Source organism: Mustela nivalis (assembly GCF_964662115.1).
Source record: "Mustela nivalis genome assembly, chromosome: 18".
NCBI lineage: Eukaryota > Metazoa > Chordata > Mammalia > Carnivora > Mustelidae > Mustela > Mustela nivalis.
In genome coordinates this window covers 34,195,919-34,218,265 of record NC_139037.1, presented here as the reverse complement: position 1 = coordinate 34,218,265, position 22,347 = coordinate 34,195,919, and the positions used below count along the sequence as shown (strand labels likewise).

Here is a 22,347-nt window from a genome sequence, read left to right as displayed (position 1 = left end):
GCCTTGTGCCACGTCTAGAGCTCAGACTGGCGGCTGGGAGGTGAGTCCAGAAAACCTCACCAAAACATCACTGGTGACTTCAAAGGTAAAAGAAGACAAAGAGACTGTATGTGTGCCCTTGGCAAACATTGCACAAGAACCCTTTGGATATTGTTCTTCTCTTCTCTTCTCTTTTCTCTTCTTTTTTCTTTTTCTTTTCTTCCAGATGTTACCATGAATTAACAGCACTCACTCCTGGGCTATTGGACACATATCTTTCTTGCTTCTGACAGAGCAAACCTTGAAGTTGGAAAGCAAGCTTTTTATTTGGGGAATGCTGTGGGGGGTTTATTACCGAGTCACCACAGAAAGCAGTGAGGGTCTGTGAGAGGAAGAAGTACAGAAAGTGGAAAGTCTTCAGTAAAATAATTGCAAGGCAACATTTCAGGGTAGTTTAAATTCCTACTGCATTTTAATGACCAATACAGGAGATATAAAAATGTCTTTTACAGAGAAACTCCAACCTTTTGTTTTCCTCGTTATTCTAATAGATCAAATGGAACATATGATTTTTTTAAAAAAATTATTTTCCATCAAACACTGTAATCAATCTTTCATGCTACAGATCAGTGTAGTTACTGCTTGTCACACACTCAAAATAGATGTGAATAGGACTTCAATGGAAAGGAAACTCTGCTCTTTTCCCTTCTGGTAACAAGGCAATAAACCTTTTACAAATTCCATCCTTAGGCATTTTCCTATTCTATTTGATCGGATTTCACTGGAAGTTAGTGTTTCATTCTCAGGCACTGAGGTGGTATTGATGGGAATACACTCATGGGGGCCTTGGGGTTTTAGGAGGTGGGGGCAGTTTTTTAATCCATTAGCTTTTTCTGCCTCAGTTCACCACCCAGAACTAACCCCAAGCACGCCAGATGAGGTCGGGAGGCATGGGCTGGGTAAGGCAGGACAGCAACCTCTGCCTCAGCTCAGCCTGTATGTCAGGGGTGGGAGGGACGGAGGGCCAGTGTTGCCTGTGGAAATGGCAGGCCCTTCTCCTGAAGGTCCTTCCAACTCAACTGAAGCATCCTCTAAAGTCAAGGGATGTGGCCCCCTCAGGGACTTCTACAGTCGAACTTTGTTTTCTGCGGCTAGTAACATCGCAAATGCAGAATCTGGCTTCTCAGCAAGGACTTCAGGCTTGTCAAACTCGACCACCTGAAAGTCAGAGAAGAAGATCTGAAATGGGCAGAAAATATACACTCACCTAGAATCCAAACCACTGAAACCTCTGGGGAGGTTACGCCAACAACTTCCTGTACCTTCCCATTTTCCATGACCAGGACAAGGTCACAGTTGAGAACTGTGTTGAGGCGGTGGGCTATGGTCAGTACTGTGCAGCCTTTGAAGGCATCTTTGATGGTGCTCTGAACAAGGGTGTCAGTCTTGGAGTCCATGGAGGCAGTGGCTTCGTCAAGGAGAATGATCTGTTGAGGAGGGCACATTAAGCCATTCTAAGTTTAAGTCACATTAAGCCAAATTCTGTATAAGTCACATTAAGCCAAAACTGTGTCAGAGGGAAATGCCCGGTCTTAGCTCTACTTATTTAAAAAGAATAAGGAGGAGGAGAAGGAGAAGGGCTGAAAAATCAGGAGCTGTGTGTCCTCTCAAACATTTAAAAAAAATAACAGCAAAATAAAAGTCAGTTCACACCATCTCCGTCTCCTTCAGTCAGAGGGACTGACTAAAAGAATAAGGTGATATATGATTTACTTCTCTTTGTAAATGGTTTATTGTAATCTTACAAACTGGTAGGAGGCTCTATCTACTGTGCTAACATGAATCAGCATGAGCTATAATACTTTGTATTTGTTTCCCGTCACAGCTCTAACAAATCAGCACAAACTTAGAGGCTTAAAAAACAACACAAATTTAGTGTCTTGCAGAGCTGGAAGTCAGAGAGCCTAAAGGAAAGGTATTGCCAGGGCTGCATTCCTTGTGTAGGCTCTAGGGACAAACTGTTCCCTTGCCTGTGCCAGCTGCTCTGGGCTGCTTGTGTTCCTTGGCTCGTGCTACCTTCCTGGCATTGCTCTAACGGCTACTTCCATTGGTCACATCTCTTCTTCTCTTTCTGATTCTTCAGCCTCCCTCTAACTCAGAGCTGCACCCAAGTAATCTAGGAGGATCTCCCCACCTCAACATCGTCAACTTAATTACACTTGCAAACCCCCTTTCTCTCAGGTAAGGTGGTACATTCACAGGTCCTGGTTATCAGGACGTGGACATCTTTGGAGGAGGAGGGCACTGTTCTGCCAACTGCAATGCAGGTTTGCAAGTCAGAGGGCCTGAGCTCCGCTCTAACTCAGCTTGACCTTGGTTAAATTACTTAACTTGCCCCCAAGACTCCATATCCTCATCTGTAAAAGGGGGTTATACCTTCTTCTGAGCCTGAAATGCAAAGCCAACACGACGCACAAACCGCTTCGCAGTGCATAGTGCCTCAGTCAGCACAGAACATGTGCTAGAGCTGGCTGCCACTCCTGACATTAGGACATCTACACAACACACATAGTGAGTTACACTTTGATCCGGGTTGAGAGAATGGGATTTCTAAAGCAAAGGCAACGCGTTCCTTGAAATCGGTAACCAAGGATGACTAAGTCCCTAAGAAAAATGAGTACAAATTCTACAGTTCTCGTTTCTTAGCATTCTAAAGGTGTTCTTTAGCATGCTGGGTATTGTTTATCAGGCCTCAGAATTGTTCAGGGACAAGGCAAAAAAGAGTTGAGAGGCAGATTTCTTATACTCAAACCGCTTAGGAAGACAGAGAGAATACCTAAGCAAGGCTTCCCAGGGGGAGGCCCAAGGGAAGCAAGTGCTATTGCTGTAAATGGCTGTTATTTTTCAATTTTTACCCCTTACAACTCTGTCTTAAAAGAAAGTGATCGGTTTTTAAATGGCTCAATTGTTCTCTCTTTGCTGAAAGACAAACGCGGGGCTCTACCTCCTGGACTGAGTGGCGCTGCAGGAAATATCCAAAATTTGACCAATCCATTTTCCTTGCTGTTTCCTTACTTTTGAATTACGGAGAAGCGCACGGGCCATACAAAGCAGCTGACGTTCCCCTACTGAGAAGTTTTCTCCATTTTCTGTGACTTCTGCCTGTAATTTTTCCGGGAGTTTCATGATCTATAAAACACAGAAAATGCCACATTTATGCTGATGATCTATAAAATTGTCCAGCATCGTCTGTATTGATTGCCCCCTGCTCATGCATTCATCAGCTGGCTTTATTTTACCGAGGAAGAGAAAGTACAAAACAACAACCATTTCAACATTGCAAACAGGCACCAGGGAAAGACCAGGGAGTAGGCAGACATTAATAATTTAAAATCACGGTATGATTCATAGAGCCCCGTAGACACCTTGCCAAAAGAGGACAAATGGTGCACATATGGCTCCAGAGAAACACAAACGAAGTGTAAATGGCTTCCAGGGTCCCCATTTCCACGGAGAGAATAGACATTGGGTAGGAGAGCTTTCTAGTCATCAAAGAAAGGTAAGACATTGTCTGATTTATACAGTCATAGTGGCACTGGGGAAGGCTCACCTTGGTACTGAGTCTTGGTGGAAACAATCCCCTCTGTGCTGCAGAGGTGGCCACGCTCACCTGCTCACTCTCGCTGCAGCTTTTATAGGACAGGACCCCATCTCACAGGACATGGCCTTATTTGCCATTCCTGGAGCATGCCATGCCCCCTTGCCTTCCTGTGGCATCTCTGTTCCCAGAAGCAAATGACACTATTGGCAGAGCAGCAGGATGCCCCATCTGCTCTAGAGTCATATCCACTTGGGTTGAAGTCTCCATTCTGCCACTTACTAGCTTACACATGTTTCTTCCCTAAGACTCCATTTCTGTACCTCTAAAAACCCGGGATAGGAGTCCCAACCTCAGAGGGCTGTAGTCAGGACAGGACCAAGTGAGATAATGCATGCAGAGCTCTTGACTGGACCACTGCAGAGGCCTAATACATGTTATCTATTGTTGCTTTTAACAACAGAGAGTAAATAAGGATCGCGTTCTATTGACATATATGATGCCAACAAATAAGCTTGGCCAAATGCTGGCCCAGTGCTTGTCCAGTTCAAACCTGGGCCAGGTATCTGGGGTCCTAGTGCTGGGAAACAGGTTCATCCTAGAGAGCCCCAGAGACCTACTGTGTCTCTCATGAATGTCCTCTCCAGAACCTGCCAGAGCATCTCATCCGAGTGGCTCTCAAAGGGATCCAAGTTGTACCTGAAATAAAGGAAAGAGCAGGGAGCTGGATTTCTGAGGAAGACAGGAGCGGGGGAGCATGCTTTCTGGAGCATATGGGAGAGAGTAAGAGGTGGTGTGTGTTGACCCCCATGCCTCCAAAAGCAGTGCTTAGCCAGGACAATGGTCCATAAAATGACCAATCTCAGGCCAAGAGAGCAAGAACCCTCAGCTCAGTGATGGACTAGAGACCACCACCAAGGCAGGTAAGATAGTACTGAGTAAGTACTCAGGAAGACACATTGATTTGGTCCTCACAATGGCCATGTGTGGCAGAATGCATTTGGCCCTCTGCAAATTCTTGGTGGAGGTGGAGGGGTGGGGATTCACTCTGGCATTGCGTTCACTCCACCTTCAGAAGTAAGACGTACAGCTGCAGCTCCCAGGCACTTGCACCAGGTGGCTATCCCAGTGGCTGGGTGTGCGTCTAGCATACTACTTGATTGGGTGCTCAGTGGGACAAATATCCCTCACATCAGAGGGGCAGCCCTTGCACTGGACTGAATGAGAAACTGGTTTTCTCCTTGTCCCTTGATATCGGACCTTGAGCCCTGCAGAAGTTGCAACCTACTGTTTATACTTGAACAACTCCGTGGGAATAGATCGATGCACTTCCTTATGGATGGTTACATGCATAGGGTGACCACTTACTTTAATTTCACAAACTGCCTTCTTTTGAGAGTGGCCATTGCTAAACGTGATAGGATGCTGAGACACAAGCATAAACCGGGGCTCTCCAGGGCCAACTGGGATATCTGCTCACCCTATGTGTAAGCTTCTTGCTTATTGGTGGTGTAGCTCATAAGATACAGGTAATGTTCATGTCCTTGGCTCCTCCCAAAGCTTGACTGAGGAGCAGGTACTATCAGTGCCTTATGATGCTGGTTCCCTCATCCCCACTGTGAGCACTTCACAAAGTTCCTAGCTGGTCTGCTTTTCCTATCCAAAAAATAGGAATGCATGACGATCAAAAACAGCTACCTTACTGTACCTACAAACAGGACAGGATCCTGGGGGATCACGGTCAGCTTGGTTCTGAGGTCTTCCAAACCAATCGTGCAGATATCCACCTCATCAATGAAGATTGTACCGCCGGCGGGCTCCACTAGACGAAACAGAGCCATTCCCAATGATGACTTTCCTGGGAACAATACAAGCAATAACAGCAGATCAAACATCAGTTTGCACTTCCATCATATCCAAGAATCTTATCAAGGGAATTTGTGATGCAGTAAAATGGCTCCATGCAGATGACCACGCAGACAGAAAGGCCTCACTCTGTGGGAGCAATCTGCTGCCCTGATGCAGTTAACCTTCTCATCCCTACAGGGGCTCTTAACACAGGACTCATCCTGGGGGGCTTGTTTCACAAGAATGATTCTCATTTAATTACTTCAAAAACCGATGTGTGTTTGTTTCCAACTCCACACACCCATTCAACCTGAAATCCTAATTTACAGTAAAAAGATTTGAGAGGGAGGAAAAAAACCAGCCAATCCGTGGCACGCGCACACACACAGTTGCGCATGCACGTGTTTGGACACACACACACACACCTCACCCTCTGGTGTGGCTTAACCAGCACGCGCAGTAGAAATGCAAAGAAAACAACTTGAAAAAAGCACAGTCAGAGCTGATCCTTACCAGAACCTGTTCTTCCAACGATCCCAACTGTCTGCCCACTTTGAATGACCAAGTTCAGCCCGTCAAGAACCAGGGGAGTGTTGTCTCTGTATCTCATCTGATAGTCTCTGAATGTTATCTCCCCACGGCTGGGCCAGTCATGGGGACAAGCCTCCACTTTGAGGGGGTGAGTGAATTCAGGAACACAGGTCTGAAAAGCAGAGTGACCAATGACAGGTTTATAACCATTTGCTTTTCCATCCATTTCATTCATTCATTCATTCATTCCCACCATTCTATGTACTGGTGTTCATGGTTGTGAGCTAGACCAATAAACTTAGTCAAGAACTTACATTCCGGTGGGGAACTCAGATGATACACAAGAAACGAAATCAGAAATGAAGACAATAAAACAAAGTATTGTAGAATACTATTCTACAATATATTTATCTATATATATTATAGACACAATATGTGTATCTACAATACAATATTCTATTGTATTCTATAAAATACAATACTGTAAAAGGGAATATAGAATGTGTGTGGTAGAAATAGGTAGGTGGAGTGAAAGTAACTTAAGGGTCGAAGAAGGTTATCATGAGGATGTGGCAATGCTAAAGCTGAGACCTGGAATGCTAAAAAGATGCCTGCTATAAGAAGATTTGAGTCCAGAGCCTTCCAGGCAGCTAGTGCAGAGACCCTGAAGCCAGGGCAAGCTTGGTCACTTTGAGGAATAGAAAGAAAAGTCATGTGGCTGATGTTTAGTGAACAGAGAGATAGGACTATTGTCACTACAAGGGACAGCTCCTACTGGGCCTTGTGTGCCTGGGCTAGGGTCAGCAGTTTGACCCTGAAACTATGTGATGAATCCAGACTAAGTCTTGAGATTTGCAGAATTCAATCAGATATAATTTCAATATCCGCAGGAGTCATCATGGTGTTCGAAGTAGGAAGATGACAGGAATGCAGAATGTCAGATTCAGAGGTCTTTAAAGTGACATAAAAAAGACATTTTCGTTTCCCAAGAATCCAAGAAAGGCAAAGTCTAAGTAAGGAGTAGAGCAACTTGACTGTGTTATAAGACCAATGCCTCTTCTGAAGTGATGGGTCTCTGTTAGAAATAAGAAGACCCTCATGTGCCCTGTAGGGTGGCTGACCAGCCCACATCTGTGATAAGCAGCCACAATTAGCTGAGAAAATAACTGTACTCTAGACAGTGAATACTTTTAACCCCAGGTGACCTAGCATTCATAAAAAAAAATTTAAGAGAAGCTTGAGGCACCTGTGTGGTTCAGTCTGTTAAGCATCTGACTCTTGATTTCAGCTCAGGGCTGTGAGTTCGAGCCTCAACTTGGGCTCCATGCCCAATTAGAAAATATATATTTTTTAAATAAGTAAATAAATATAATATATACATAAATAAATATATTAATAAATATATTTAAAATATATATATTTAAGAGGAGCAAAATTGTAACGGTAGTATTATCAGTTTAAGGACTCTGCATATTTGGTGTTTTAAGTATAATAATATTACTAACATAAGGGCTTGTGATTCTAATTTAAAATGAATAATTGAATAATTTATTTAAACATGATTTTAAGTTAAAAGCTTACTGTTCGTCTACAGCACTGGGATGCAAATTTAAAGCTTACTGTATTTATAAGTGTAATTTACTAGATTTATATAACCTCTGGAAGGTTTTTTTGTGAAATCAGATAATCAAGATACTTAAGAAGGGAATAGAATGTGCTGAATTTTAAAATACAATTTAAAATGTTTTAAACTGTTTGTAAATGGGGTCAAATGCCATTCAGAGTCCCTTAAAAGTGATTGCTTGACTTATCTAGACTTCTTCTCAAAGAATTGCAGGATTTTTAAGTTGAACTTAAAAATTTTTAGAGAAAGGGTGGCTGGGTGGTAGAGTTGGTTGAGTGTCCAGCTCTTGGTTTCAGCTAAAGTCATGATCTCAGGGTCATGGTCTCAAGGTCATGAGATCAAGCCCCACATAAGGCTCCTTGCTCAGCAAGGAGTCTGCTTGAGATTCTCTTTCTCCCTCTTCCTCTACTGCCCCACACCCATGCTCTCTCTCTCTCTCTCAAATAAATAAATATATCTTTTTTAAAAAGCTTTTAGGGAATTCAATCATTGGTTTTTGTGATTTACAATTTCAGTCAATCAAATATTAGTTTTAGAACTAAAGTTAGCCACTGATTTCTCTTTTTGTGTGCAGAAACTGCCCTTGAGGGGAAAAAAAATGTTTTTAAAAGTATCTCTTCCTCAACCTCAAGAACTTTAGAGTAAATATGGGTTTTAAGAAAAAGGTTGTGGTCCCACTTCAGTTTTTAAAAAGATCCCTTTCACATGTCAAAAAATCAAACCCCTACATAAATTCTGCCAGAGTTAACTAGGCCCTCCTCTGGCATACACTAATTTCTTACCAAAATATACTCTCTGAGCAGCTCCACAGAGGTGAATTTGGCCTGGGTCTCTGTCCCTGTGCGTACGCACACTTGGAGCAGTCCGCTGAGCTATTGTAGAGAAGCAAGCAGCTGGGTTAGAGCACTTTCCTCCCTTGGGTTCCACCGTTCCACCCCCCTGGGGTGAAGTACCCCTCTCCTCCCCAGTCTCACTCAGGGGAACACAGAAAGTAGGCCTGTATTCCCATCCAAGTGCCTAGAAGTGAAGATACTGGGGTATTTTGCCTTTAAACATTTCCTCTGCATTCCGAAACAAATGGGTAATGACATTTTCCCTGGCAATCCAGATGGCAAGTACCATCCCCCCACAGTATCACTTTATCACTCTTAGTCTGAGCGACAGGGAGATGCTATTGAGCTGGAATCTCCCAGGGCTACAGAACTGCTGGGTACCACCACCACCCCCACCTTGCTGCCATCTGGTGGGGTCCTGCACCTCTATGCCCTCTCTGCTTTACCCTACCCACAGCCAAGCAGCAACTGAACTCCAATCACCACAGATCATCAGAGGTAGAAGAAAACCATTAAGCCCATCTGTTTGCTTCAAACGTGAGAAAATCTAGGCTCAGAGTGGGGAATGCAGCTTGCTAAGGTCATCTACCTCAGGCCAAGATCCCCCAGGAGCCAACCCTGAAATATGAGTGTAAGCAATATATTAGGGAGATTGAATGGTGATCCCCCTAAAAGGTATGCTTACATCCAAATCCCTGAGAACTGTGAATGTTACCTCATTTGAAAAAAAGGATCTTTGCAAGTGTAATTAAGGATCACGAGATCATCCTGGATTACCCGCGTGGACCCTAAATCTAATGACAATTGTCCTTCCAAGAGACAGAGGAGAAGACACAAAAGAGAGGAATATGTGAAGGCAGAGGCAAAGATTGAAATGATGCAACTACATACAAGCCAAGGAATGCCAAGAGCCACCAGAAGCTGGGAGGGACAAGGAACAAATTGTCCTCTAGACCATTCAGAGGGAACAAGGTCCTGTCTACTACACCTTTGGGACTTCTGACCTTTAAAACTGTGAGAGAATAAATTTATCTGGTTTAAAGCCACTAGATTATGGTAACTTGTTACAGCAGCCCTAGGAAATTAATCCAGGAGGTGGACCCCAAAAGTACCAGTAGGAGCAGGGAGAAGTGGGGCACAGAAGAGAAGGTAAGTCACAAGAGGTTCAGCTGTGGGTAACTGAAACTGAAACTTGATCCCACTAGAAGCTCTGGGACATCGTATGGAACACACTTGAGTCATCCTAAGAAAGCTGGGCTACATCTCCACTGACCCCCCCTTTAATCATTGCTGGGCCACTTCCAACTGGGGTAACTCCCCACATCTGTCGCCTGCTCTGGGCTTGGACTGAGCACCTTCCTGTAGCAGCAGGATACCAACTGACCAGGGAAGGTTGGTGCACCAACCGCATCTGCCTCAGGTGCAAAGTAGGTTAGTCAGCTCAAGGCAGGATGAGGTCTTCTTCTCTAGGTAAGCAGTGGCTGTGGGCCAGGCACTGCTTGTGGGGGGAGGAGGGTTGCTGGTTTCCCAGGGCTAAATGTTTTGAACAAAACCCCTGCCCTCCTGAGGCTTATGTTCTAGTAGGCTGGCAGGATAAGACATGGGTAATTTCAAGAAATGGTGAGAATGCCAATAAAACAGGATGATGTGAAAGAGTGGCTAGGTTTGGGGGTGGGGTTGCCTCAGTTAGGGAAGTTAAGGAACTGTGTGAGTGCAGGCATTTACAGTAAGAAGTCTACCAGGTTAACTTAGGGCTTGGGTAGCTCTGAGTAGCAGCAAGTGGCCTTAACAAGGAGGAGGAGGTGGGCCCAAGCAGGTGAATGAGGGGATGAGTAGTGTAGGTTCAGACCCTTTTCCAGGTTCCTTTGCTGCTTTCCCAATTAACACATGCCACTGGCTTTCCATTTTTCTTAAAGCAGTGGCTCTTGACCTGGGTGATTTTGCCCTTCAGGAAGCATTTCGTATCTAGAGATACTTTTGGTTGTCACAACCTTGGAGGAGGGAGGTCCTATTGGGATTTCTTGGTTAGAGATCAGGGATGCTAACATCCTATAACACACAGGGTAGCCTCTCACAAAGAGGATCATCCAGACCAAATTTCCATAGTGCCACAGTGAAGAACCTTTTTTTAAAATGTAAACAACCCCCCTGTCATGGGTGACAAAGCCCTACAGAGTCTATTTCTGCCAATGCCTCAGACCTTATTTTCTATCAATCTGCTCAAACTACATGAACTTCTGAGTTCCTCAAATGTACCAAGCTCCTGCCTACCCCAAACTTTGCCCTGCCCCCCAGCCTAAAGCATTCTGCCTTCCATCTTCTTTGGTTCTTTGTCATTCAGGTATCAGTTTGGAAGTTACCTCCTGGCAGAGGTATCCTCTGACTATAGGATCTAATTTTGCTTCCCTACTGACAGTCACATTCCCTGATTTATTATCTTCCTAACACTTAAACAATTTCCAAAGACTTCTCATTGATTTACTTTGGCACTTATTTATTCCATCCCACATTACATCTCTTCTTATCCCATAAAGTATGAGCTCCATGATGGCAGGGACCTGTCCAGCTTGTTCATTGCTGAATCCACAGCAGCTATCAGACTTCCTGGCTCATGGCAGGTGTTCAGTGGCTATCTGGTCAATGAATGAGTGAGCCTGCCCTTGAGAAGGGCTTATACATGTTTTGTTAGATTCAAGAGTATCAGCCCATCAAGGCCCCGGGCAACCCTCCATAAGTTTAGAAATCTCCTGTCAGCACAGTGTTGGCCCAGTAAGTGCTCATTCTCCTCCATGATGTTATGTAATGTCACTTTGCATTCACTTTCTGCTCTGTGAGACTTCACATCTAGGGAGTCTCATCTATTCTCAAAGGAAGCTCTGTCATTTGGATTCTGTGTTCTCCGAAGAGGGCTAATGCTCAACAAAGCCACAAAGCCAGCTAGAGAAGTGTTCCCCTAGATCTCAGTGTGTTCAAATTCTCTAGCCTTATAGTTATGTTGAAAACAATCTCAGGGAAAGCTAATGATATCCCCAAAAAGCACAACCTCAGTTGTTGTGTTTCACTTGGACCAAGTTGAATCTATTTCAACATCATCTGCTTTCTATTTTACTAGGCAACAACAAATAAAAACATCCATCAATGAGGGAAACTGGCTACCCAAGAAAAATTCATTTTTTCCCACTTAAGATAAAGATCTGAAAATATATTTGTATTCCTTCCCTTTCCCCAAATGCCATTAAAATGATATCAGAGAGATTTTCAAAAAGGAATAGACCTTTAATGGCAAATGGGGTGGGAAGAGATATCTTTGAATGAAAGAGTCACAGATTCTGGAAGATGGAAAGGGGAAGAAAAGCCCTTTGACAGAATGGAGGCAGAATGTGCTGCAGGGACTTACTGAGCCTTCCATCTAGCTTATCTATCTAGAACTCAGACAGGCTTCAGGTGTGAAAAGGAGCCACAAAGAGACTGATTTGATTGGTAGTCTGTATAGACCCATCTATTTCCTTCCCCTCATCGTTTTCCCAACCAGAGGTAGCTGGACACTTTATCCCCTAGACAAAACACTCATACTCACACATACACAGACCCCATTCAAGATTCACATTCAGATGGCTATCAGACCCAAATGACCTGGGTTCAAAGCCTAGCTCTCACACATGACAGGTGTGTGAGGTTGGAGAAGACTTTCTGAGCCTCAATCTTCTCATCTATAAAATGAGGACTATGGCAGTACCTATCTCATAGGTTGTTATGTGAAAAAATAAATTAATTTACATACAAAATTTACAACAGTGCCCAAAATAGTCAGCTCAAGGCAGGATGAGCCTTGATGAGCCAAGATCCCCTAGGAGCCAACCCTGAAATATGAGTGTAAGCAATATATTAGGGAGATTGAATGGTGATCCCCCTAAAAGGTATGCTTACATCCAAATCCCTGAGAACTGTGAATGTTACCTCATTTGAAAAAAAGGATCTTTGCAAGTGTAATTAAGGATCGCGAGATCATCCTGGATTACCCGCGTGGACCCTAAATCTAATGACAATTGTCCTTCCAAGAGACAGAGGAGAAGACACAAAAGAGAGGAAGATGTGAAGGCAGAGGCAAAGATTGAAATGATCCTCTATTACTATTATTTCCCGATCACGTTATTTTTTTAAAGAAAAACCCCAAAGCAACCAAAATGAGAAGTCAGTATTATTTGTCATGGACATCATGGCTGCCACTCCAGCATTCTTCTCCTGCTTTCCAGCTGTGTGACTTGGGGGTCAGATAGCGTGTGACTCCATCCTTTGGCCTAAGCCAATCATCCCAATTCTATCCAGGCACTAACTAATTCTTGGATGCCCAAATTAATCCAGTAAGAGTAAAGCTCAGGGCTTTTGCTCAGTGGCTAGTGTAGGAAAAGCTTTCTTCTTCCTTCCTGCCTGTTACAACCCTCAGACTCTCAGTCACCATTGTACAACCATGAAGGAAGTCATCACAGAATAAAGACAAAGCCAGGGGCTATGATCCAACTGTTCCTAAAGCCCATATAACCACCAGATCTTTGAATGATGTGAGCCAGTCATTTCTTTATTCTTTGAACCCATTTGAATTGGTTCTTCTCTTACATCCATCCTCCTTGGTATACCCTATGCCAGGGCCTCCAGGTCAAGCCTAACCTTACATGAGGTGATACCTGGATGATGTAAGACAAAGACAAGCCTTTGGAGGAAGCACTAATTGAGGAGAAGCTCAGGGTCACCAACAAGGCCACAATGAAGGTCACAATGTTCATGAGGACGTCCATTCTTAGAGCAAACCACCTGAGAGCACAGTTAAAGTATAGGAGATGGCTGGAGTTTTCATCATTTAGCATCTTAAACCTAAAATTAAAAGATCAGACAAAATAGGAGATCAGATGTGCTTCCATAGACTTAGGGTTAGGGCTACTGGAAAATTAAGGCTAGGGGGATTTTTAATCAAGGACTAATGCACTTTACATAGGACTCCCTTACAAAGTTGGGGAAATATCCATACTCTAAAATCTGCTGCCATAGGTCTCTTTGATTTTCAAATACCCCAAGTGACAGTATTGTGCTGAGTGGTTTCTTTCTCTTTCCTAGAAATGGCAACTATAACTCACAGCTGAGAACAAAAGGTGCTCAGTGTCTCATGATCTACCATGAAAAGATCCCCTTTTTTGAAGTCAGCCACTCCCCACAAAGGACTGGTGGAATTGATAGTTGGCCCCCTTGATTCCTAAGAGGGGTGAGGGTTAATTGTGGAGGAGGTTGCCTTCAGGGAGAATCAATGTTTATGATGGAAAGAGAAGGGAAAGGACTATGTTTCGTTCCCTCCTCCTCACATCAGAGAAAGAAGAGTCAAGGCAATTGTTTATAAAGCTGAGGGTCCCCTCCAGAAAAAAAAAAGCTGACATCTTGTACCCCCATGTGTATTCAGTGAGCGAAAGAGAAGGGCACAGAGTAGAGGGACAGAACAATGACACCACCAAGGATGAGGACAAGACCCGCGCCTGGAGTTGCTCATTCCCCAGATGTGTGGAAGGCAGATCCAGCCCATTCCTGCTATTGCTACAGTTGGGAGTGCAGAGAGGTGACATTTGGTGCTGCAGTGTTAATGCAGTATTCCTCGGCGTGAGGCAAAGTGGCCCCACATCAATGGAATGCAGTGTGAGGCTGCCCTGGAAGAGCTCTCTGGAAGACCCAGGCTGGGGTCTTGATCATCAACAATGCCCAGCAGAGCTGCTAGGGATTTGGTCCTGTTGGAGCTTCTACCTTGCCACACCACATTGGCACATTTTGCCTGATTAGCAGAAATAAGCAGCAGGAAGGAGATAATGGCCCAAGGATGCATCTTCCCAATTCCATTCCCTTGCACCAGCCTCAGGAAACCAGTCTCTGAGAAAAGGGAGAGGATTTTTAAAAGAATACACCAGGGGCTTTCCAGAAGCACACCTGGCCCCCATCCTGCACAGGACATACACATAGCACAGTGTTACTACTCCAAGCCTCTGGGTGTGTCAGGGAGGGAATACAGTGAACCCTTGAACAGCATAGGTTTGAACTGCATGAGTCTACCTATATATGGTTTTTTTCCCCAATAAATACAATGTGGTATTGTAAATGTACTTTCTCTCCCCTATGATTTTCTTAATAGCACTTTTTTTTAGCTCACTTTATGGTAAGAATATAGTATATAATACATATAACATATGAAATATGTGTTAATTTGCTGTTTATGTCATCAGTAAGGCCTCCAGTCAATCATAGGTTACTAGTCATTAACTTTAGGGGGGAGTCCAAAGTTATGTGCAAATTTTCAGCTGTGTGGGGTATTGATGCTACCAAACCCACATGGTTCAAGGGTCAACTACACATTCAAGATTGAAATTTTAACTGAGCTGAACAATTAACCACAAGAGACATCAGGTCCAACTGCCACTGGAGGTTCCCCTCACCTATTGGGAAAGAGGCTTCATCAGAACAACTGGTAGACATTATTGGGGAAAAAAACAAAAAACTTCCAATGTTTAACCCCCTAAAGTGTTAAGATTCCTCCACTGGTACAGTCACAAACATCCTCAGGTATTGCTACTCCATCCTGTTCCAAAACTCCTCAAAAGACTCTGGAAGCACCTCTGACCAGCCATGCCAGGTCCTGTAGCACCCTCCGCCTTGTTTCCACCCTAATTGATTTTCCCCAGAGCTTAGTTAAAATATTCTTCCAAACACCATGGTGTTTCTACCCTACAGCTATAAAGCCTACAAATTCAGCTGACGGTTTAAGTGACTTAGGAGTCATGTGTGGTCTTATCTGTGTGGTTGGTTAGACTGCACAGGAACAAAAGAAACAGATTGGAATTTGACCTCAAGGCTCTGTTCAGTCCTGTGACATTTTTGTCTGGTGACAAGAGCAATACATGTCAGAAGCCCAAGCCCTCTGTAAAGTCCACGACGGGAAAGAAAGTATAAAAAGAAGGGGGCCCCATCAACCATAGGACTCAACTGTCCCGTAGGATTTCCTTGGAAACCTTGCTAAAGAATCTGCAGGAAGACAGAGCTTGTATCTGTTTTGTTTGTCATGAGTAAGTCGATGAATGACTCCATGGACAGGAGACTTTCTTCATGACCAGAACATGGGAAGGGTCCTTGTGTGACGCAGGACTCTTGACAGATGACATTCTGATTCAACTAGGAATAGCACAGCCACCAACTGAACTTAAGGGCCAGCTGGCATACCAAGTCTACACTGAAATCCTAGGTGGCAAAGCACGGGAAGAGAGAGAGGGAGAGAACTATACCCAAACTTGAAGTGTGTGTTGGGTTTGTTTGTTTTTTAAGATTTATTTATTTATTTGACAGACAGAGAAAGACAGTGACTGAGGGAACACAAGCACAGGGAGTAGGAGAGGGAGAAGCAGGCTCCCCACTAATTAGAAAGTCTGATGTGGAGCTCGATCCCAAAACCCTGAGATCATGGCCTGAGCCAAAGGCAGATGTTTAACCAATGGAGTGAGCCAGGTGTCCTGTGTGTTAGGTTTTTTTTTTTTTTTTTAAGATTTTATTTATTTATTTGACAGACAGAGGTCACAAGTAGGCAGAGAGACAGGCAGAGAGAGAGGAGGAAGCAGGCTCCCGGCTGAGCAGAGTCCAATGCAGAGCTCGATCCCAGGACCCTGGGATCATGACCTAGCTGAAGGCAGAGGCTTTAACCCACTGAGCCACCCAGGCGCCCCTGGTGTGTTAGGTTTTTAAGGCAGGAAAATATAGGGAAAAACAAAACAAACAACAACAGCAACAAAACAAAATAGAACACCCATTGTGGCAGATACTGCTATGGATTCAGCAAACCCCATTTTCTTTTCCTCCTGTGGGCACAGCTAGACTCCATTTCCCAGCTTCCCTTGCAGTTTGGTGAGCCCAGGTGAACGAAGACTGGTCAATGAGTGGGCAGAAATGATGAGTATCTTCATTGGAGTTAACCCATAAAAATTCCCCATGAGGTCCTGCACTCATTCCTCACCTAATCTTCCAATTAGACACAGAAGATCCTGGAGTAGAACCCCAAGGTCCTCAGGATGGAAAAGTCCCAGTGAAACAACACCCCTTTCCCCTGCACTACGAACTTTCGTTAAAATGTGACTTGAGGGGCACCTGGGTGGCTCAGTGGGTTAAAGCCTCTGCCTTGGGCTTCTGCTCAGGTCATGATCTCAGGGTCCTGGGATCGAGCCCCACATCGGGCTCTCTGCTCAGTGGGGAGCCTGCCTCCTCCTCTCTCTGCCTGCCTTTCTGCCTACTTGTGATCTCTGTCAAATAAATAAATAAAATCTTTTTTAAAAATGTGACTTGAGGAAAAATAAACACGCACTATGTTAAGTTGCTAAAATTTGGAAGTCTTTGCTACCATGGTGAGCCTACATGGTTGATACAATTTATACTGTATTTTAGAAGTTTGGAGCTGGAAGACTCCGGAGAAATTCACTTATCTAGTCCCCACATTTTAAAAAGAAGGGAAGTGCTGTATCCATCAAGTAAAATATAATATGGCCTTTAAAATTTATTTTTATGAGAAATATGTTATAACATTTTTAAAATGCCATTTAAAAATAAAATGAGACAAACATGATTATGAATACTTAAGAAACAGGAAAAATGAAAATTGAAGGAAATATATGAACATACTAATGGGATTTGGGTTGGGGACTTATGGGTGATTTTTTTCCTTCTTTTTCCTGCTTTCTCCTGAACTGGATGCATTTTGCTTCTAGTGCAAAAAATAAAACTTGTAAATTCATATACCAAAGTTGTCATTGAATGAGCTCACAACTTTTGGGCCCCAGATACTAGGGAGAAAGGCCTAGTGTCTTACACTGCTCCTTCTTGATTCTGCCAGCAATTCACCTACAGGGAGTCCCCAGCATCCCAGACTTCCCTTTTAATCTTATGACCTCCCATTCAGGGTCAGGTGTGAAATGGGGAGCCCTGGAGCAGGGTCCCAGCACCGGACTCACTTGCTAATGCAGTCCTCCTTCTTGTCATAGGCGTGGATGATGCCCAGGCCCTGCATGGATGAAGTGATGTGGGAGAACCAGGGAGACCGGCTGATGTTCTCCACCTTCTTGAGCTCCTGGACTCCTCTATGGAAAATGCTGTGGGGAGATCAAGAAGGCCACAGAGTAGGGTCTCTAAGGCTCTCTCTTAGCACACACAGGTCTGACTATGCACTCAAGACAAAGTTTAAGTCAGATGGGTGCCATATAACTAGAGAGAGGTGTTGGCCCACCACTCTCCTCTAGGACAGGCCATCCCAGCTGTGGGACGGATAGGGTCTCAGAAATGTATGTCCAACATGAATAGACATTTTTCCAAAGAAGACATCCAGACGGCTAACAGACACATGAAAAGATGTTCAATATCACTCATCATCAGGGAAATACAAATCAAAACTACAATGAGATATCACCTCACACCTGTCAGAATGGTAAAATTAACAACACAGGAAACAACAGATGTTGGCAAGGATGCAGAGAAAGGTGAACTCTCTTATACTGTTGGTGGAAGTGCAAACTGATGCAGCCATTCTGGAAAACAGCGTGGAGGTTCCTCAAGAGGTTCCAAATAGAACTACCCAGCAATTGCACTACTAGGTATTTACCCAAAGGATACACAAATACTGATTTGAAGGGATAGTTGCACTATGATGTTTATAGCAACATTATCAACAATAGATGAATTATGGAAAGAGCCCAAATGTCCGTTAACTGATGAATGGATAAAGAAGATGTGTTGGGGTATGTGTGTGTGTGTGTGTGTGTGTGTGTGTGTGTGTACACATATAATGGAATATTACTCAGCCATCAAAAGAATGAAATCTTGACATTTGCAATGACATGGATGGAGCTAGATTGTATTATGCTAAATGAAGTCCATCAGAAAAAGACAAATGCCATATGATCCCACTTACATGTGGAATTTAATGAGCAAAACAGATGAACATGGGGAGAAATAGAAGAGAGACAGGCAAACCATAAAAGAGACTTAACTATAGAAAACAAACTGTTGATGGAGGGAGATGGGAGGGGGATGGGTTGAATGGGTGATGGGCATTAAGGAGGGTACTGTTGTGATGAGCACTGGATGTTGTGTGGAAGGGATGAATCACTGAATTCTGCTCCTGAAACTAATATTACACTATATGTTAACTAACTGGAATTTTATTTTTTAATTTATTTGAGAGACAGAGATCACAAGTAGGCAGAAAGGCAGGCAGAGAGAGAGGAAGGGAAGCAGGCTCCCCGCTGAGGAGAGAGCCCGACGTGGGGCTCGATCCCAGGACCCTGAGATCATGACCCGAGCCGAAGGCAGCGGCTTAACCCACTGAGCCACCCAGGCGCCCCTGGAATTTAAATACAAACCTGAAACTGAGGAAAGAAAGAAGGAAGGAAGGAAGGAAGGAAGGAAGGAAGGAAGGAAGGAAGGAAGGAAGGAGAGAAGGATCTCAGAAATGTGAGCTATTCCTTGCTGTGGTCTGTTTTGAGTGCTTCTTGTAGCATGAATATCTCGCTGCAGGAGATGGGATTCCAGTCTTTGAAGACCAGAAATTTTCATACAATGCAGCTCCTAATACAAGCCAAGCACTTTTGGGGACCCAACCAAAGAAAAAGTGATCTGTTCCAATTCTGGAAGAAAATCTGGCTTGTCAACTGCCAATGCATGGTCTTCTAAAGGCATTTTCAAAGGTAATTTGAATCATAGCCTCAGGAGCTGACTTTAGAACAAAACCCCTCCACAGGATGCAACTCCCCTGGGTGCTCAAGTTCCAGGACCCTGCTGAGCACCAGACTACTGCCCTCAGGCAGGCACATTGGCAGGCTGGCCCACGACAGGGAATCTAATCTGCCCTCAGACTCTCAGCTGAAACTCACTCGGGGGAGAGGAAGGAAGACCTCATTAGCTCAGAGCTCGAGTGAGTTAGCTGGAAATATTTAGGTAATTCAGTCATAGCCAGCCATGGTCTGGCCTGTCTTTGTAGCAAGAAGTAGGGGTGCAGAGCAGAGAAAAACCATTGGCTAAGTAAGTCAACGGCATAAACTGGAGAACGGACAGAAACAACGAACGGTCAGTCAAACACAGGGATTACGAAAACAAGCATCAAGCCAAGGAGTCCATTTTAAGAAGTGGTATCCAAGACATCTTTATCTTTGCAAAGGACTTGCAGAAAGTATTTTACTGGGTCATGACAATTAACCCTTGAGGTTGGACAGTGAGGCCATATGACCTTTCTTGGAGTCACCAGGGAGACCATGGGAAACCAAAGACAGAGTCCAGGGCACTGGTGCTTGTTCCTACGGTCACACCAGCTCCTGCACAGAAGCCAAAGATGCAGAGTCCACCTTTCCAGCCGCAATGGAGTCCTATGTCCTCATTTCCCACTGCCTGTAGGCATCATCTGCAGACCTGACCCACAAACTAGAAACATCCAAATGTAAGCCCACAGATGTGATTACCCGAACTGCTTCTCTTTCCGTATCACTCATATCTCTCTTCATGTCCCTCCTCATCCGGGAACCATCCTTGCTTTCTCCCAACCCCTAACTCCAAAGACCATCTCAGAAATGGCTCCCAAATCTACCCTTTTCTGGCCCCTACTGCTGCCACCTGTCTCAACTCTCATTCAGCCTCTACATTTCAAGAATCTCTCATCCAGTAGCCCTGACCCTAGTCTTTCCGTAGCTCCATCCATCCTCTACACTGCGGCCTAAGTGCTATTTCAAAAACTCAGCTTTGAGTGCGGTGTCCCTGGGTGAAAACAAATGAACTTGCTTACAGGTGGAGGCAGGTCCAGGATTTGGGGGCTGAATCTTTTACAATTTGGGGGGCCCTCTTTGAGATCCTTAGTGTCCGACCCAAAATTTGGCACATCTAGGAGGATAATGAACATATTGTTGAGTTTGATGAAAACTCAAGTTCCTATAACATGGTATAGCTGATGCTTGTACAGTGCAAGGGTAGGGGAGCCAACCTCCCATGCAGGTAGAAATCCGCATGGAACTCTAGACTCCTCAAACTTAACTACTAATGGCCTGCTGTTGACAGGAAGCCTTACCAATCACATAAACAGTTGACTCACACATATTTTATGTTATATGTATTATATACTATATTCCTACAATAAAGTAAGCTAGAGTAAAAAAAAAAGTCATTAAAAAATCAAAGTGAAGAGAAAACCCATTTATAGCATGGTAAAATATTTATCAAAAAGAAGAACCCACATATAAGTGGACCTGTGCAGTTCAAACCCATGTTGTTCAAGGTCAGCTGTATTCCAGTTCTAATTTATAAGTCACTCAGAGCCCTACAGTTTCATTTGATACTCTTAATAGCCTCCTGGTTCATGTGCCAGGTGTATGTTTTAGCGATTACCTTTAGGGATGAGGAAACAGGCTTGTCCCAATGTTTTCCAGCTAGTTTTGCAGTAGGGCTGGGGCTCTGGTGGAAATTTCTCTGATTTCCAACTATTTGGCCTTATATGATATGCACCATGCTGCCTGCTGAGAACTCCAGCTCACCCCAGCAACAGGGTAGAACTGGGTTTCTCAAGGGCTAGGGTCAGTCCACCCTCCTGTTTCCCTCCAAGGTGGGTGAGGTAGTGCAGTGGGGCACAGCCGCAGCAGGTCTCCCCAGTGCCTAGCTGCCTGAGGCTTTCCTCTAACCATATCAGTGGTTGTGGGCGGGGGAGGGGAGATAGTTCCCAAAACTCAGAGTAACTAAGGACTGTCTTCTCTCTCCTCCAGCAGCAGGATGGCGGAGAGAGCTCATCTCCATGGTTGAGAGCACAACAGCAGACAGACAGCAGCCTTGGTTACTAGTTTCCTGGCCTAGGACCACCGACTTGAACTCCCAGTCATGCCTACCTCTCAGGTTACTCTGAAGTTAAAATGCCAGATGTATGCAAAGCACTGAGCATAGAACCTGGCATTTCATCAGGACTAAAAATCAGTATGCTCCCAGAATCAGAGAAGACAGCAACAATTTAGCATCGCCTGATAACCCCAGCATTGTGCAGAGTTAACCAAATACACAACGGTTTCATGGGCTCCTTTTTAAACAGCGTATCAACCTACCGTAAAAGAATGAAGAAGCCAACAGCAAGGCCGGCCAGGACTAAAAGGACGGCAGGAAACACAGCAGCCAATATCACAAGAATAAACAGCACCATAAAAAACTGCTGCAGAAAATTCTCCGCGTGAAGCGGCAGCCTCACATCCAGCTCGTCCATGTCCTTGGAAAAACGGTTCATTAGCCTGCCAGTGGGGGTCGTGTCAAAGAAGCTCATTGGGCTCTTTAGGATCTGTGGATAAAATCAGAGAGTCCATGATGAGGTGTGTGTTTAGGGAACACCGGCCGCTCTGCCGGGGCTGGGATGCTTTGAGCAGCATGAGCATTTTTCCGGTACCCAACACAATGTCCCAGGCCAGCCATCGTGGGAAAGTGAAGGTGTCCCCCATTTTTATGGCGCCCCTGAATGAGAGTGTGGGAGAGATTCAGCCTTTGTGTGGAGGCCCAGGAGAGCCCCTGCAGGTCAGACCTCCCTCCAAACCTGAGATGCAGCCTGGGGGGCCGAGGAGGAGGAGGAGGAGATTTGGCACTCCAGGGGCAATAAAAAGCTAAGTTCCCCTGTGTCTGTCTGCCTAGTGTGAGCCACACCTGTGGGCTCTGGCCACGGCCCAGGCAATAAAATTAATCAATAAAATTAATCAATTCTGCCTATTGCAGCAGTGGAATGAGGAGGTGGGGCCCTCTGTGGACTCAGGGCTCTTTGGAGCTAGAGATGGCCAGCCGGCCAGTACATGTCTGCCGCAGTGCAGTGTGGTGTCCTCAGGGAAACCGTCCTGACCACCTTCACCTCCACCCCTAGTCTGGCCTGA

At 44.6% G+C, this 22,347-nt stretch overlaps 1 protein-coding gene across 15 annotated transcripts in view; it reads right to left on the bottom strand.

Moving 5' to 3' along the window:
* Positions 1-429: 429 nt before the first annotated feature.
* The window catches only part of ABCC12 (ATP binding cassette subfamily C member 12), an 80,060-nt gene continuing 58,142 nt past the window's right edge, over positions 430-22,347 (bottom strand). For 4 of the 15 annotated variants that reach the window (XM_082711386.1, XM_082711393.1, XM_082711389.1 and 1 more), the window contains 10 exons: positions 21,544-21,770; positions 17,431-17,568; positions 13,096-13,282; positions 8,363-8,452; positions 5,939-6,128; positions 5,276-5,435; positions 4,198-4,276; positions 3,055-3,168; positions 1,302-1,466; positions 430-1,197 (listed from right to left, as the gene is read on the bottom strand). In XM_082711386.1, the coding sequence (XP_082567512.1) occupies positions 1,105-1,197; positions 1,302-1,466; positions 3,055-3,168; positions 4,198-4,276; positions 5,276-5,435; positions 5,939-6,128; positions 8,363-8,452; positions 13,096-13,282; positions 17,431-17,568; positions 21,544-21,770 (1,443 nt within the window). In that variant the 3' untranslated portion in view covers positions 430-1,104. Of the gene's footprint in view, positions 1,198-1,301; positions 1,467-2,983; positions 3,169-4,197; positions 4,277-5,275; positions 5,436-5,938; positions 6,129-8,362; positions 8,453-13,095; positions 13,283-17,430; positions 17,569-21,543; positions 21,771-22,347 lie in introns of those variants that run through there. The other 11 variants (XR_014305672.1, XM_082711388.1, XM_082711390.1 and 8 more) reach the window with 11 other exon arrangements.